This window comes from Acanthaster planci, linkage group LG19 (genome assembly GCF_054643075.1).
Source record: "Acanthaster planci isolate LZ-2023a linkage group LG19, COTS_SCS, whole genome shotgun sequence".
Taxonomy (NCBI): domain Eukaryota; kingdom Metazoa; phylum Echinodermata; class Asteroidea; order Valvatida; family Acanthasteridae; genus Acanthaster; species Acanthaster planci.
Genome location: NC_141795.1, coordinates 11,591,702 through 11,607,199, shown reverse-complemented (window position 1 = coordinate 11,607,199; position 15,498 = coordinate 11,591,702). Strand labels below are relative to the sequence as shown.

The window sequence follows — 15,498 nt, the reverse complement described above, 5'->3', positions numbered from 1 at the left end:
CTGTACAATGCATGCACAGACATGAAGTGTTCCCTCCCACATTTTGGTTCACAATACGATAGCAGATTATGTTAAAGATTGTACCCCCAAAAATCTCAACAGCTAAAAGAGAACTTAATGGTGATTTGTTAAATCTATTCCCACTTCCACAGAAACAATGGCAAAATTCACCAGACTGCTCCCTGACTTGTGCAACTGAGTTGCCTGACATTATCCCTTCAGGAGGGGCACGTGGAAGTAGCCGCTTTGGGGGTGGAGGAGGGACAAGGCGATGGGGTGGGGGAGGTAGGGATAGGAGAGGAGGGGGTAGAGGTGATGGCAGGAGAAATGGGGGTGGAAGCAGAAGTGGTCGACGAGGTGGGGCAGGTGGAAGACGGAGTGGGGGAAGGGGACACAGGAGGTAGATCTTGTGAGGAATGGACCCTTCAAGAAGCGGTTTTAGGATTTGATTTACCCTGTGCGTTTTACATTATTCAAATACCTGTGACAGTTTGACCATGGAGCTTATTAAACACAAGTGAGCACATACAGAGATCAAAGGATCAGTGATGGCCACTGCCAGCACTGCAAGGACAAATCAAACTACTTGCCGTGTGTTGGCTATAAGGAATGCTGGGGGTTGCGCTTGCAAAGGATTGCAGGTACCGTGCTTGCCTGTTCGTAAACTTCCACATGTTCAACATGGCTGCCATCGAGACGGAAACCACTGTCATTGGAGACTTAAAATTTTGATAATTTTAGTGATTGTTCTGAAATTCCAATGATAATGAAAGACTGGTTACGTCTTTATATCTCCAAAATGTCTCTCTTAACAATAAATAAAATTAATGACAATCACAAATTCTCCAAAAATACATGAGAAAAGTGAAAGAATGTAACTAGTCCAGAGGAAAATTAAAAAACAAGGACGATTTGTTGTCCTTTCTGTCATTGTCCCCAACTGTCTCGGCATGAAACCTTGCAAACACATTCGTGCGGTATGTTTCAACGTTTTAACCCTAGGAACCACTAGGATTTCAAATTATGATTAAAATATTGCAGTTCACGTTTTGGGTATATGTTCTCTACAGTGGGAACCGCAAAACTTCATAACTGACTTTGGAAAGTATGATTTTTACCAAATGATCACCGCTGATTCAGAATTCAGAAAGAAGTGCTATTGTAGAGAATTACGCATCTTCTTTGTGCATGTATATCTGTTCCACCAGTTATTTACTCCAGTAGGCAGGAGCAAAACACGGGGAGTCTGTGGGTTACCAGCAAGCCGACGGTGATGATCACTGTGTACAAGGAATGTCTAGGGTCATCAACACTATGGCTGGTACATGTAACTGCAATTTGTCTATGGAGCTGACGAGAGCGGTTAATCAGATTACGATGTGTGGGCACTTTTTCTAACTCCGTGTGTTTAATAGCTCCATGGTATGAGTAACCCATCGGTTGTAGTTGTTTGCAGAAATAAAGCAACCAATCAAATCAAGGGTAGTGTGGTATGGTACACGTACCATTCCCTTTCCTAATTTTCCTAACTGTATTTTGGATCACTAAGCAGGCAAGCAGTGAGTGCTTGTAAGTAGTAGGCAACGGGTGGGGTTATCTTCCACTTCAACACACAGCATAATGTGAAGTTTCATATATTGGATTCAAGTAATGGCACATTTGCTCAGTGTTGTATCAAAGTGAACTGAAAATTGTACACATTTTCAGAAAAAGAATGGAGAAAATAACACATACCCTTGGATTGTCCCAAAATCGCATGGAAATTGTGTTTGGATTCAAATTTAAGTCTATATTATGAGGAATCCAAAGTACATCAATATTCCAACCTGCTGGGAACGAATCCTTTATAAAGTTTTATAATAATAATAAATTTTTCTGGAATTTCTTAGTTTTTGTTGTTAGAAATAAATATTTATTTACTTGGAGATCTTTCCAATTTTAGTTGCTTTTAGTAGTTGCTTTATAGGTGTTTAGTTTACATGTATTTTCCTCGTGGTGTTCATACATTTTTTTTATTGTCATTAGATTATTGGTTAATGTTTGTTGTACTCAATACGTAACAATTACCATTTATCAAAAATGGTGTTCAAGGAAACGATATGAAATAATCATTGTGTTGGTGTTGCCCAACCCTCCAAGATTTGCAACCACTGTCATGCACAAGGGATCCTTGTGATCGGGGGAAGACAACATGCATAGACGCATAAAACTATAGAGGGCAAGAGAAAAAGTGTGTCAAAATGCATCAGGCAATAAGCCATTCCACATGGATGTGTATTTATCTCTTTCAGACTCTTTGTATGAATGGAAAAATGTTTTGAAGGGATTTTAGTTCAAAAGTATTACATTCATATTTTAAATTCTATGATGTGGTTCGTGCTTCAATTATAAAATGAAATAAATATCGTAATACTCTACATTGTTGGGATGAAAATATAACATGTACCTCTGAATAAAAAAAAACAGTTGAAAAATTGTTTGGCTTCCAAACTCTTGATGCCATGTTCCCAAGGGGCAAGGAGTATAACAAGCTAGTTCCTGCGAAGTTACTTTTACATGTGTTATTGTAAGCCGTTGGACCCTTGTGTGTTCAGTGGTTACACTATAACATGAAATCACCAACTAGATTCACCTAGTTTAAATTACCACTAGAAAATGTTTTAATCTTTAGTGAACTATAACAATAACAGCCTTGACAATTAAAGGATATGGCCAGTATTTCTTTGAGATCTCAAATAAAAAAATGCGCGCAGAAGAAAACTCTTCAACCGGTTGAGCTACAGCTCTGACTCTGATAACAGTCAGTGTCCAAACACTAGGGAGGCTTGGGAATCCACAGTTCAGTTCTCATAACACAGTCCCTCGTCGATTCAGGTGGTACAGCAAGTCCCACTTCGAGGATCCGTGCAATTTGCCTGGTGGTTCCTCGTCTGAAATCAGGTACCGCACTGTAGATCCGGTCCATACTGATTGAACTGCACAGCCTGGCCTGTGGTTCCTGCAGACAACAGTTCAGGTCTAAGGGCAGAGGTCAATGGCCTATCTGGAGTGGCCTCCCACTCATATCAGCTACAGTTCAACTTGACTGCCACCAGTCCTGATGTGATGTCTTGTGGGAATTCCACACTTCACCATAATATTGTTCTTCGCAAACAATGTGGGTCAACAACCCTTGCAATCACAATCTGAGAGGGTGGAAACAGAGAAGGTGGAGAGTACAATGAATAAACGAACCCTCCAACTATTCAGCACTATAACATTCTGCTGAATCAAATGTATTTCTGTGAACAGGCATAATATTGTATGAATACGCACTTATTAGCCGTGTCTGCACATCATTGATGTAGCCCTGATACCCCCATACACGTGTAAGTCATAGGGACCTGGCACAAAACTTCATGTCAGGTAATACATAACATGACCCAATTTTAATCACAAAATTATGGAGAAATCTTAACACGGAAAACCTAAATCCCCCTGTTATGTCATACAAATGAAGCATTTAGTTACCCTCACTTCTGTTTAGAGTAAGTATGAAACAATCAACAATACTACTGATTTATGAAATGTTACATGAAAGGTTCATAAATGCAACTGGTACATGAAATACATGTAAGAGGTCACCAACTGCACACATGACTATAACCTCACTGAAATGCACGGTTATTCTATGATTATTTTCTATTCCCAAATACGATACGTATCACGGTTTATGTCACCCTAATAAGTACTGGGTATGCTTTTAAGCTTACCTGAGAGCCACAGGCTTAACCGGAACAAGAATAAATTAGCTTTAGATTGGCAAAAATTTGACGTAACAAGATAAAATCACATGAAGAACATGGCATCAAGCAAGCGAGACAGCGAAAGGCGTGCTGTCCCGCTCATCACAAGAGGGTGCTATACCATTTTGCATTGGGCTACATCTCCCCCCCTCCTAAACCTACTGGATCGCCCCGATGCAGCTTCTCTCTGTGGGCAGGAATAATGGTTTACAGAAGTCCGGTAGCCATTGTTCTAATGCATTAACATTCAGCTTACGGCATGCTGGTTGGCCAAACACCTCGTACGTGAAATGCTTAGGAGGTCTTTGGTCCCTGGAGGGACGTGTCACAACACCCTAACTCCTTCCACCAGCTTCATGTGCTACTTGAGAACCCAACTCAGTCGGCCTACTAGGACCAACAGGTATGGTTTGAATCTGTGGCTCATTGCCCTCCCTGGTATCTGAACTACCACCACCTCAGCACCAACATTTAATGCATCACTCGGTTCTGGCACATAGATATCTCCAGCACTGTGGACACAAACCTCATCATTACCTCCTCCAGCCACAACTGGACAAGGCTCGGAACCTCCCATCGAAGGTGGTCCTACCTCACAGTTTCATCATCAACACTGTCTCTGTGTTCCTCAAATACCACTTCAGGAGCAAATTCCACAATTGATGGACTATCATCGTGATGACCTCCAGTGTCGGAACAAACCTCAGTATCACTGTCTGTCCTTATTTCGTGCTCAGTCCCACATGAAGGAGGGTGAGCTGCAAATATCTCTTATGGAACATCACCAACCTCGTGGGACAACGGAGTGAATCCCTGAGGGCTGCCGGGCGATGAATGGGGAATGAAGGGGTCAGCATCAGCTCTCAGAGGGGAATCAATGGAGGTTTCATCAATACTGTCAGTGCCATCTATGCTCTGCAGGGGACTGACACCAGTTGGGGTATCCCATCTCTAGGGCCCTTTCCCCATATGGTGACAACAACAGGGTCATCCTGCTCAGATGTATCAACCTCTTCTTCAGGGGTGTGATCAACCTGCTGAATACTGAGCATCTGGTGAATCCCCCAGCCCCCATCCCATTCAAACTCATGGTTTCATGTACCACAACATGTACTCACCAGCAGTAGCAGAAGTACCCACAAGACAGTCACACACAGGCCTACTCCTCTGGTCGCCATGTTAGATTCATAACAAAACAACTCAACACCCAAATATTTAAAAGCTAACAATCACGAATTACTGATAACAAGGTAGCATCAAAAAACACACCCAATACCCCACACCCAAGGGCAATTGTTATCAGTACAAAATGTAGACTGATGTAAAACGATTAAAAAGATTTAAACGTATTAAAAAGACATAAACACAGAGCAAATTCAGAACAAACCAGGCAGCCGAGACAGCGCCCTGACTCAAGTGTTGATTAAAATTCTGACCTTAAATGGACATCAGTGTGTGTCATCATCTGACGTCTGAATAGAGTAAAAAATTACACATTAAGTTGACGTCAGTGTGTGGTCATCGTCTGACGTCTAGATAGAGTTAAAATTTCGACGTTCCCAATACGACGCTTTTAGCGTCGATCTGCGCACTTCAGCGTTTGAAAACGAGGCTGTATGTGTCAGCTTCAAATCTAAATACGATCAGACGATTGAAAGTAAGGAGTCAAGACACAAAATACATAAATTATGTTAAATTGAGATTTTTCAGGCTGCAAATTTTTGTGGAAGAGTCTTTCAGGATGACTCCACACGTCAAATCAAACAAAAAACAACGGCAATTTACCGCGAACTAACGTACCTGCGATGGTTGTGTATCTGCATGTGCAGTGGGCGTGGTTTAAACTAAAGTGGCATCACACTTACGAACCGGATACTGCATATACTGTGTCGACTCCGCGGGTGCGCGCGACAAAGTTCAACACAGAGAGCCTCGGTATCGATGCTGATATGCACAGTAAAATCTCTCTATTCAATTTGTCGATAGCGTAGTACAACAATAGCTATCGAAAATACCAAAGTAAGGGATGACGAAATCAAACCTTTTTCAAAAATTCAAGTTATAACTTTTTACTACACGTAAACCCTCCACTCTTCCCGTACCTCCATTGAAATGAAACTTGAACTACATAATTTATAAACCCAATACTCGGGTCACTTGCAGCCGCTTCTTCAGTGAGTCTGCAATGTATCCGTCTTTGCTTAAATCACTCTTCCAGCGTCCATGATGCTTTAGACAAAGCTCACTGATTTGGTTAATAGCTGCTTCCGTCGTTTCCCCCCCCCCATCTTAGCGAATGTAAGCCTAAATTCAAACCAGGCGCTACTGAAACCAACATATTCAAAATGCACTGTCTTGCTCTTGTGTAGCTCTGCTTCTTGTCCTTGTAAATTAATTTACAGATACCTTTAGATCTGAATCGGTTTGAACAAGTAACCTGATGTTTTTGTATCTACACTTGCTGCCAACATGTATTTATTTAACATGTTGTATGAACATGCCGATGTGGTACCTTTAGCTATGACGACCTCAATTCCACTACGATATTGATCAGTTTTACTTTTACTAATCTGAATTTTGGAAAAATTCTGATTGATATGAATATCTGTACAACGTATGGAGCTCAGCTCATCATATCTTAGAAAGCCTGCGAATGCTGTAGTAATCATACATATGTTTCTAATTACCGCAAGATCCCCGTTATCTTTAAACTCGTCACACAATGCTCTTATAATATCAGCCGTGACAACATCTTTTTTGACTGTTTTACGCCCAGTAATGCGTTTTGCTGATTCATGCAGATTTCTCACAAAAGCATTATTGGCAGGATCGGCGAAACCATTCAGGAATTTGTCACACGTGTCCGGATAATGACCTCGCTCACTGACCTGGCAGAACAGACAAGTTGCCCTCTTGGCCGCCCAGTTTGCTGACCCGTATCAGCTTCTCCAACTTCTACCGATTTTTGTGCAGCAAGCTTGGCACTCAATGCATTAGCTCCCTCAGGTTTCGGTGAAGGAGTCTTTGCTACATATGTCTTCGCTGGTGGTGAAGTACGAGTTGCAGGCCCCTTGGGTGCCGCTTACTGTCATGGTACTGTTTCTGGCCTGAACCCTTGTTTGACTTGACCCTTGACCTTTCTAGAAGAATTAACCCAACGGGACCACTCTTCTTCTCCAACCATTTGCTGAGATGCTCCACGGTATATGTGAGGCCACGGTCCTGTTTCCACATCTTAGAACAGAAATCTGTATGAAGTCGCTCTGGAAGTTTCTTGGCCAGTTCAACGGCATACTTGTGGTGCCTCAGTTCCACCTCAAAAGCGCAATTTCTTGGAAGTCTCAATCATTGTGGCTACCTCATCAGAGAAATCTCGCAGTCCTGCCCAGTCATTGTATGAGAGTTGAGAATGTGTTTCCGGTTGATTCAGCAAGCCCTGTACAACTCTTCCAGGTTCCCCAAAAACTTTATCAAATTGCTTCAGTAGGCATCATTCCCCAAAACAAGATTTCTATCTGCCATGGCCAACGGACGCCCACCTAGGTGACTTCTCAAATAAGCAAACTTGGTAGCTGCTGGCAACCCATGCCACACTCGGTATTATTCATTATGCCGTCCCATAGTGATCTGAATGTTACATATTGTTTAATATTGTGCTCCTCGTCAAACTTAGGGATAGTGAAGTTTGGGTATTAAAGCTGTCCCTAAGCATGCCATACCCATATATAGGTGGTGCAGGAACACCTCCAGGGGCTTGGGGAAAAGACACGTTGCTGCTACTCTTGTTTATCTTGCAAGTACAATGGGAATCATCATCAGATGAGGTGCCAGCATCACTTGAATCATTCAGGTTGGGATTAGCTGGTTTGTAACCAGACTGCTCCTGCTGTGAGTGTTCATGTGACCTTGGCAGATTGATACCTGTTGGCTTGGCCTTGTCTCCGAGGACTTTCACACCTCCTGTTATCTGAGATTGATCAGCAGGTGACGAGACCATCAAAGGCTGGGCACTCTGCGTTCTTCCATCTGCTACAGGCATAGGCTGTGGAGAAAATGAGGTAATTAAGACAGAAGGAGTGAAAGGCAGTGACAATGGATTAAGTGCCATGGGCACTGGTGTAACATTAAAGTTCGCTGCCCCTTCATCACTGAACAGAAATGCGGGTTTTGATGTGCGCAGCTCTGACACGGACGTTGGCTGGCAAGCAAAGTATGGTGTTCCATATGTGCCAGTCGCATTTTTCGACGGGCGTCGCATTTTTCAACGTGCGTCGCATTTTTCAACAGGCGTCGCATTTTTCGACGGGCGTCGCATTTTTCAACAGGCGTCGCATTTTTCGACGGGCGTCGCATTTTTCGATGGGCGTCGCATTTTTCGACGGGTGTCGCATTTTTTTGAAGGGCGTCGCATTTTTCGACTTGCGTCGCCTTTCAAAGTGAATAAGCCATTAATCATCAATGGTCAACCTTGGTCCTGCCGGACCTGACGTTGTTGACGTTGATGCTAAAAGTGTGCGTTCATATTTTTAATGATTATGGAACCGATAAATTAGCATGTATGCGTCGATTAACTGTATGGAAATAAATCAACAGCCCTTTAATGAACGCGATTACTCGTGAAAGTTCACCTCGCTCAATTTGGTTTCTCACTTCTGCAAGCTTTATGTGTGAAAATGTCCCCGTACAGATGAAATAGTAAGTTGCCACAAAAATCAAACCCAGTATAGTAGGCCTATTGTTCACTCTGGTTTGTATGGTATTTGCCATCTTGCAGACATGCTTCCCGAGGGAGCGTTTATCGCAGTACGGTCTATAATTTAAAATGTAACTACTCTTGGCGAAGAAATGTCACGCACCATAACTTTAAGTTAGAGAAATTTTACTTTTTCTTGGTTGAAAGAAGTTGTCAGCAATACAAAATCACGAAAAGTTTTCCGAAAACACTTTTTGAACCATTAAAATCTGTCCAGAGGAAGCCAAGACTGATTTTATTTTTTTTCATTACAGTAGTAGAAAGGTGTTTCACACATTGGAAGTTGTTCAGGCAATGGTCCGTGGTTCAGGCATTCCCCCTGGTGGAGGCCGTCTGGTCATGGGTTTGAGATCATTCATCTCTCTTTATTTGGAGCGGGGGCTTCTGTTTATCACTCAACGAAATGACTTCCCAAGGTCTTGAGGACTGCATGTGGATTTGGGTTTGAGAAGTGTCACTGTCAGTGTCAAGTCGTCAGGACTTCTTCTCCTAAGATTCAATTTGCGGAGAATTCGGTGCAGCGTTCTCAGGCTGACAGCACAAGGAATAAAAACATATCCATCTCTGTAAAACAATGCACAAGTGTTATTTCCACGCATGGGCCGGAGGATAGCGATACTGACCGTTCAAAGTCTAGTACATGTAAATGTACACAAATACTACAGCTATAGGCCAACACTGACGTCATCCATGACAGCATATACAAATAAAGTAGGCCAATACCTGATGGTTATACGATGTTGAAGGACCAAAATTGAAGGAACCTCGTCGTAGCTGTAGCCTAATTCAGAGTAATGACGGACCAATCGATCTCGTTGTAGGATAGTGTCATTGCCGTCATTGTTGAAAGCATGTTGTGGTTGTGGCAACGTATACATTTCTACTCAGGTCGGAGGCTACAGGCTATGGGACGGAGGGGTACCCCCGTTACCTGTCTAATCCGTATACACACTCCAGACTATTGTTACCTAACACATGCCCCCTAGAAGTCTGTAAAGAATTTCTGAGATTCCGATTAAACAATGACCAACACAAAGATGGGGGTTCTCTCCGTCCAATAACTGGCTTCAAATGGGCTGTGTGGAGGTCAAAGTTAAAATTTTTCATCGAAAAATGCGACGCCCGTCAAAAAATGCGACGCTGGTTAATTGAAAAATGCGACGCCGGCTGAAAAATGCGACACCGGCTGAAAAAAGCGACGCCTGTCGAAAAATGCGACGCCGGATGGCACATATGGAACACCATAACATATGGAACACCATAGCAAAGGTATAGCAGGCTGAAAGCAATCTAGGCATAGCCCTTGAGGGATTTGTCTCAGCGGAACACGTGACTTTACCCCCCACAGTAGCAACAGAACCCCAATGTGATTGAACTGCTCCATGGAAACTCATATTTACTGTTACAGGTTCACTTGCAGTGAAAACAATGGGGCTAGAATGGTTAGGAACAGAAATTGAACTGCCGTTGACCTAGTCCAGTGTTCGGCTTTTCTGCTCACTCTCAAGGAGTTCAGCATCTCTCTGCCGAAGATCTATATCTTGCATCTCCTGAAGTTCTTGCAGGAGCAATTCTGATTCCACCTGGCTTTTCGCCTTCTTCAGCTCAAAATGTATCTACCTCACATGCTCCTGATCCTCAAGGTTGGCTATTCGCTGGCGTGCTTCTCGCTCAATGGCTTCTCGTTGAATCCGCGCTCGCTCATTTTCCGCTGCCCTTGCAAGCTCCAGAAGCCACTGACGTGACTGCTGCTCCGCCAACCACCATGCCAGTTCTGATGGGGAACGAGACGTGACAGACCTCGAGCTCCTGAATAATGAAGGTGGCCTCCTAGAATCCATAGGTCGTGCAAAGTGAGGAAGGGCAGCCTGGCGGGAGATATCCTGTGAGCTGCTGACAGAGGTCTGGAGTTGGGACAGATTGTGGGGCTGCTGCAAGGTGGTGACAACAGCAGAGTCACTGTCCATGACTGCAGTGAGTCCGTACGGTAAGGTACAGACAGGACTGCTAAATCAACTGATACCAACAGCAAAAGACTGAGACAGTCAGGTCATCCAAATAATCCGGCTCGAAGGACCAAAATTTGTAGAACTACCGGCGCAAGGTTGGGCATTATTTGGTACAGACTGACTCTATAACAAGTCCTGTTAGGCACTTGCGATCAATTACTTCTGTTGGTGTAGACAGAGGGCGTATCTTACTGCTGGCCGTAAAGATAAAAACAATTACAGAAACAGCACACTGGACAGCATTCACTTCAAGGTGTATGCAAGCTCCAGGTCTAATAACACAGGCTAGACTCAGCACCAACATCTAGTGAACAGCAGTTACAATTGGCAGGAACAGCAATTGTTGATGGTGTACGGTTTATAAAGTTGTCTGCATCACTTATGCTGGTAATAAAATAAACAGTAAACACTATTAACTTTGACCTTATAAACACTTTTAAATAACTTGAAGTGACCAACTGGGTTGGAGTCAGTGTGCTAATGAGATTAAATAAGTAAGGGATCGGAGAGAGCACACAACCCAAGGCTTCAGTGTGGTAAATCATACACATATACTTATCTGAAGAGAATGACTCAAACAGAGGCTCCCAATTTGAGTGGAAAAGTGTAGTACACTATATCCTGATACTTTACAAAAATACGGATAAAACATGGTTAAGTATGCACCAAATTCCCTGTAATGGATCCCATTACTTTTACCACTGATATAGAATATGATGAGGCCTAGGCCGCATATCGGTACATAAACAGAACAATTATTTCAATAAATTATCCCCTTTAAGTGTGAGTTTCCTGGACCTGTTCTGTTTCTGACAGTTGCTACTATTGAAAATGATCATTATGGCAATAAGTGACTTACCCAGTCAGGCAAAAATGCCCCCTTTTTAGAAATTAAGAATGGGTTTGAGACTTCAATCCCTCAAAAATGGCAGCCGCAAAGGTGGCGTGCACGAGGTAGCATGCTGAACTGTGTCCTCAAGAATGCACATGCTTATTTTCCGACATTTGTGGACACCTTTTGTCTATTTTAAGTCCACTTGTTAACACATAATACATGCTCAAAAAAAGCCAAGATTTGTACAAATCATGAATTTAACTTTCCCGTACTGGCCGTAGTAGACTCGGTTTTCGTGCTGATAATTAGGCCAACCGTCACCAACGCCCACCACAGCTTCGCCTCCGGCCCGATGTTGTGTGTACTCAGCATGGAGATTAATGTTACTCGTGGCTGAGAACCACGCTGTACGTTACGTGCTTTGTGTGAGCGTTTTCGAAACCAGTGGATTCGGTTAGGCTTCAGTTTCGCTGGTTCTAGTCAAGGAACATGCAGTTTCGAGGTGAGTGTATGTTGCAGGCAAAGATTTCTCCCATTTAGGTTGTACAGTGGTAGGTTCTTAGTTGTAAGTACATGTAGTTTCCCCTAAAATATAAACATTGCCAGGTACTTTGGGAGCTGAGCCCCAAGGGCATTTGCAGAGCCACTGGCTGAAACGAAGAGAGTCTTATCAGTTTACCCACCGCCTGTGTGCGAAATTCTTCGTTCAGCAAACGGGCATCCATCAGTGGACTTTCTCTCCGTATAACGTACTAGCCCAGAAAGTTTGTCTGTCCCGCTATATTGGATTCTAGTCAGACTGCGCACTAAAGTGATCCTCTTTTGGTGCTGTGTTGGGTTTCTTTTCTTGGCTTTTTTTTTGGTTGTTGGTTTTTTTTTGTTTTTTTTTTCGGTTTTTGGTCCTTTTTGGTTTTTTATTTGTTTGCTTTTTCGTTGTTTTTGGGGGGGTTTTGTCCGAGTGATCCATTTCCTTTTCGCATTTTTCCGCTCGTCAATTTCATTTAGCAATCTCCAGTTTGGTGAATGATCTGAAGGTTCCTAAAATTTAGTCTGCGTCTCTGTTAATCCATTTTCTTATATCCTTGGGAATCGAAATAAAAACTTAGGTTGCGATTTGTCTTTGAACCCAGTTTTCCTTGTCTTTTTTTAGTTGATTCTCACTCGTGCCAAATTTCCAATTTACATGTACGCAGCTCAAAATCTCGCACGCCGAATAGTTGCACGCGCACACTGTACGTCCGACTTTATTTTCCCGTTTTTGTCTTTGGTGGTGATGTGTCGAATTTCTGAACCCACAAGCCGTGGAGATAAGGACAAAATTTCTCGCCCGATTTTGCACCCTTTAATATCCTGGACTCCCTCGATACGTAGTACGGTCAGGGAGTCCACCTGGGCTAAGGTTTGGGTGTGACCTACCGTGATGCGTTGTGTTAGGTATGGCCGTTGAACAGGGCTGGGCAGCCCTTTGTTCTCTGTGTGGTGCGTGCGTTCGATTAATAATGGCTCAACGCTATATGGGTCTGGCCGCGGAGCGGGGCTTGGTGGGCTACCCCGCTCCTTTGTGGTGCGATTTTGGGTTATCTGATTAGCGCCTGCACGAGTAGAGACCCAGTGCAGTGCATAGGCCGGGGTTGAGCGTGCTATACCGCAACAATACCCTGATTGCTGATGACCACTACTGGAGTTGATCGGGCTGAGTGAGCGGTACCGTAAAAACGCCCTTGATCACTGATGACTACTCCATTCACCTACCCACCGGGCCGAGCGTGCTAGGCTGCTGCACTACCCTTGGTCTTCGGCGCCCATTTCACACGCCTATAGATCGGGTTGAGCGTGTTATGCCGCAACAATTTTACACGTACCCTTGATCATGATTGTCAGGGAGTAATGAGCTGTTTCTCTCTCCATGCCGCAAGTTCCAGGCATTGCTCCCTACCGTAACCCCGGACGAACCTACTGACCGATGGCCCAGCGGGACTCGCAGGGCGACGGTCCGCCGTCTGCCCTGGGTCCCTCACTGGCTCCTGCTCGCCGGACGGCACCCGCTCGGAAGTCGGGCCAGTCAGTTCCCTCCAAGCGGGCAACGGGTTGCACAGCGGGTTTGCCACGCTCCGCCGCTTCTGCCACGGGCGAGTCGGCGATTCAGCATGTCGCTCAGCCTCCCATTGCTTCAGACTATGATGCCCCTTCTGGACTGAGCTACGCCACCGGGGCTTCCGTCCGCCACACCCCATCCGCAGCTCTAGCCTGCCGATGGACTCCGGTCATGAGGCCACCGATCCTGACCTGGGGCGCTCCTTGTAGGAGATGGCCGACCACTCAGGGACTCCCGCCCAGTCCTTCCTCCAGCCGTCCCGGCCTCCGGCTCCCCCGTACCGGTGAAGGCTAAGGAGCGCAAGGCCAAGGCATTTTGTCGGCTTCTTCTTCCTCGTCCAAGGCTAAGAAGAAACGCCGCTCTGATCCTTATCCACCCCCGTGGATGACAACCCTCCAGTCCGTCTCGGAGACCTTCACCTCTCTCGCCCGCAAGTTGGACTTCAAGCCACAGCAAGCTCACAAGGGATGTTCCCGGAGGCTGAAGTGGTCTCTGTTGTCCAGCCAGATCCGTTCCCCCAGCGGGACCCGGATCATGTCCCGGATCGTGGTGCTCTATCCGTTGGCATTGCAGTTGGGACGAGCAAACTTATTCCCCCGTTAGCCGGGTCTGGGCATTTGATATTCACCCCCAGTTCCCGTGCTCTGCATCCCTCTGGAAGTCTCCTTACTACCAGTGCCTACCGTGGAAGACGTATATTCATTGTATGGCTCACCAGTCTACACACCAGGACGGCCCCAGCCTCCCAGAGACCGGGCAAGCTACAACGACCGCCACACGCTATGGACTAAGGCTGTCAGATGAACTTCTCAGCTGTTCGCTCAGGCGTGACTTGGAAGTTAGAACGCCTTGGGCCAACAGCCCGTTGTTTTCGAGGGCGGCCAATTCAGAGAAGCCACCTACTTATGTGGGCTCTTTACCGACCACTTTTCGGGCTACAGAACTGCATCATCGCCGTAGTTCTCGAACGCCACTCATCACTACGGCTTCTGGCTACCGGCTAGGGCTATCTGACTGGGGGGTTTCCGTCTCAGCTCTCCGGCGGCTCAGCGCGCTTCGACCTATCACGACCTCCATTCCAGACGCTGCTGATGTTCCGGGCTCTTAGGCTCTTCTTTTGGGTTCTATGACCGGACCACCGCGCATAAAAGCGTAAATGCAAGAAATCCCGCTCTACACCTAGGCAAGATATTTCTTCATCGGGTTCGATGACGGCGGTCGACTCTCTCGGAGACGCTGTCCACCTTAGCCAGCTGCATTGAGTCAATCTCCACGGCGCCCGTTTACACATGTATTTTTTTAAATTGAATTTGCGCTTACTAAATTCATTCAAAAGTAAAAATAATAATAATTCTTCAACTTAACCGGGTTCTATTTCCATTGCCGTGATCTGTCTAGTTTTTGGGGCATCCAGGCGTGCAGGAACTACATGATCACTCTACAGGGCCGCCTTATGTCATTTGCTCGTGTGGCCCCTGGTGATTGTGAGTCTAGGTCATGCATACTAAACCCTGACCGCGGCTTGAACATTATTTCGCTAATAGGCCTATCGCTACACTACGCATCAATCCGCCGGCTAGCACCCGGGACTCCCGTGCTAGGGGCCAGCAAGATGGGAAATAGAGAAATCTGCTCTCCGGGCGCCGCTTCACCTTTTTATGGAGCTATCCTGGTGAATAAAACGCGATACGATCAGCCTACCATGTGTGTTTTATTCCGTCCATAGGTCTTCTGTTCATTAATGCCTGTGCCAATGTCATCGCCCTACCTGCAGACCCATCGAGCCCTCTGATGTCTGAAACTTCGTCATCGGAGGCACGCATCAGGCGTGTAACAATCAACCGGGATCTCCGGACCCCCCCCCCCCATCTCTGACCGATGATCACGCCATTCAATCCAGTATCCACCCTTCGACTGCCCTAATTCGCCGACTCTCCATATATTCTCCCTCTCGGCCTGGCCACGCCCCACATTGCCTTCCGGACATGAGTTCTACTGTAGTGGGCGTGTCCAAAGTTTCC

At 45.3% G+C, this 15,498-nt stretch overlaps 2 protein-coding genes across 6 annotated transcripts in view; one reads left to right on the top strand and one right to left on the bottom strand.

Annotated features, from left to right (window-relative positions):
* LOC110987549 (nucleolar RNA helicase 2-like) overlaps positions 1-2,474 on the top strand; it is a 62,291-nt gene extending 59,817 nt beyond the window's left edge. For all 5 annotated transcript variants that reach the window (XM_087130002.1, XM_087130000.1, XM_087129999.1 and 2 more), the window contains one exon: positions 153-2,474. In XM_087130002.1, coding sequence (XP_086986128.1) covers positions 153-404 — 252 coding nt within the window. In that variant the 3' untranslated portion in view covers positions 405-2,474. The remainder of the gene's footprint in view (positions 1-152) is intronic.
* Positions 2,236-15,498, bottom strand: part of ipmk (inositol polyphosphate multikinase) — an 81,518-nt gene continuing 68,255 nt past the window's right edge. The window contains exons 6-7 of the transcript XR_015423381.1: positions 7,707-7,827; positions 2,236-3,185 (exon numbers count right to left, since the gene is read on the bottom strand). The gene's annotated coding sequence lies outside the window, so the exon portion shown is untranslated. The remainder of the gene's footprint in view (positions 3,186-7,706; positions 7,828-15,498) is intronic.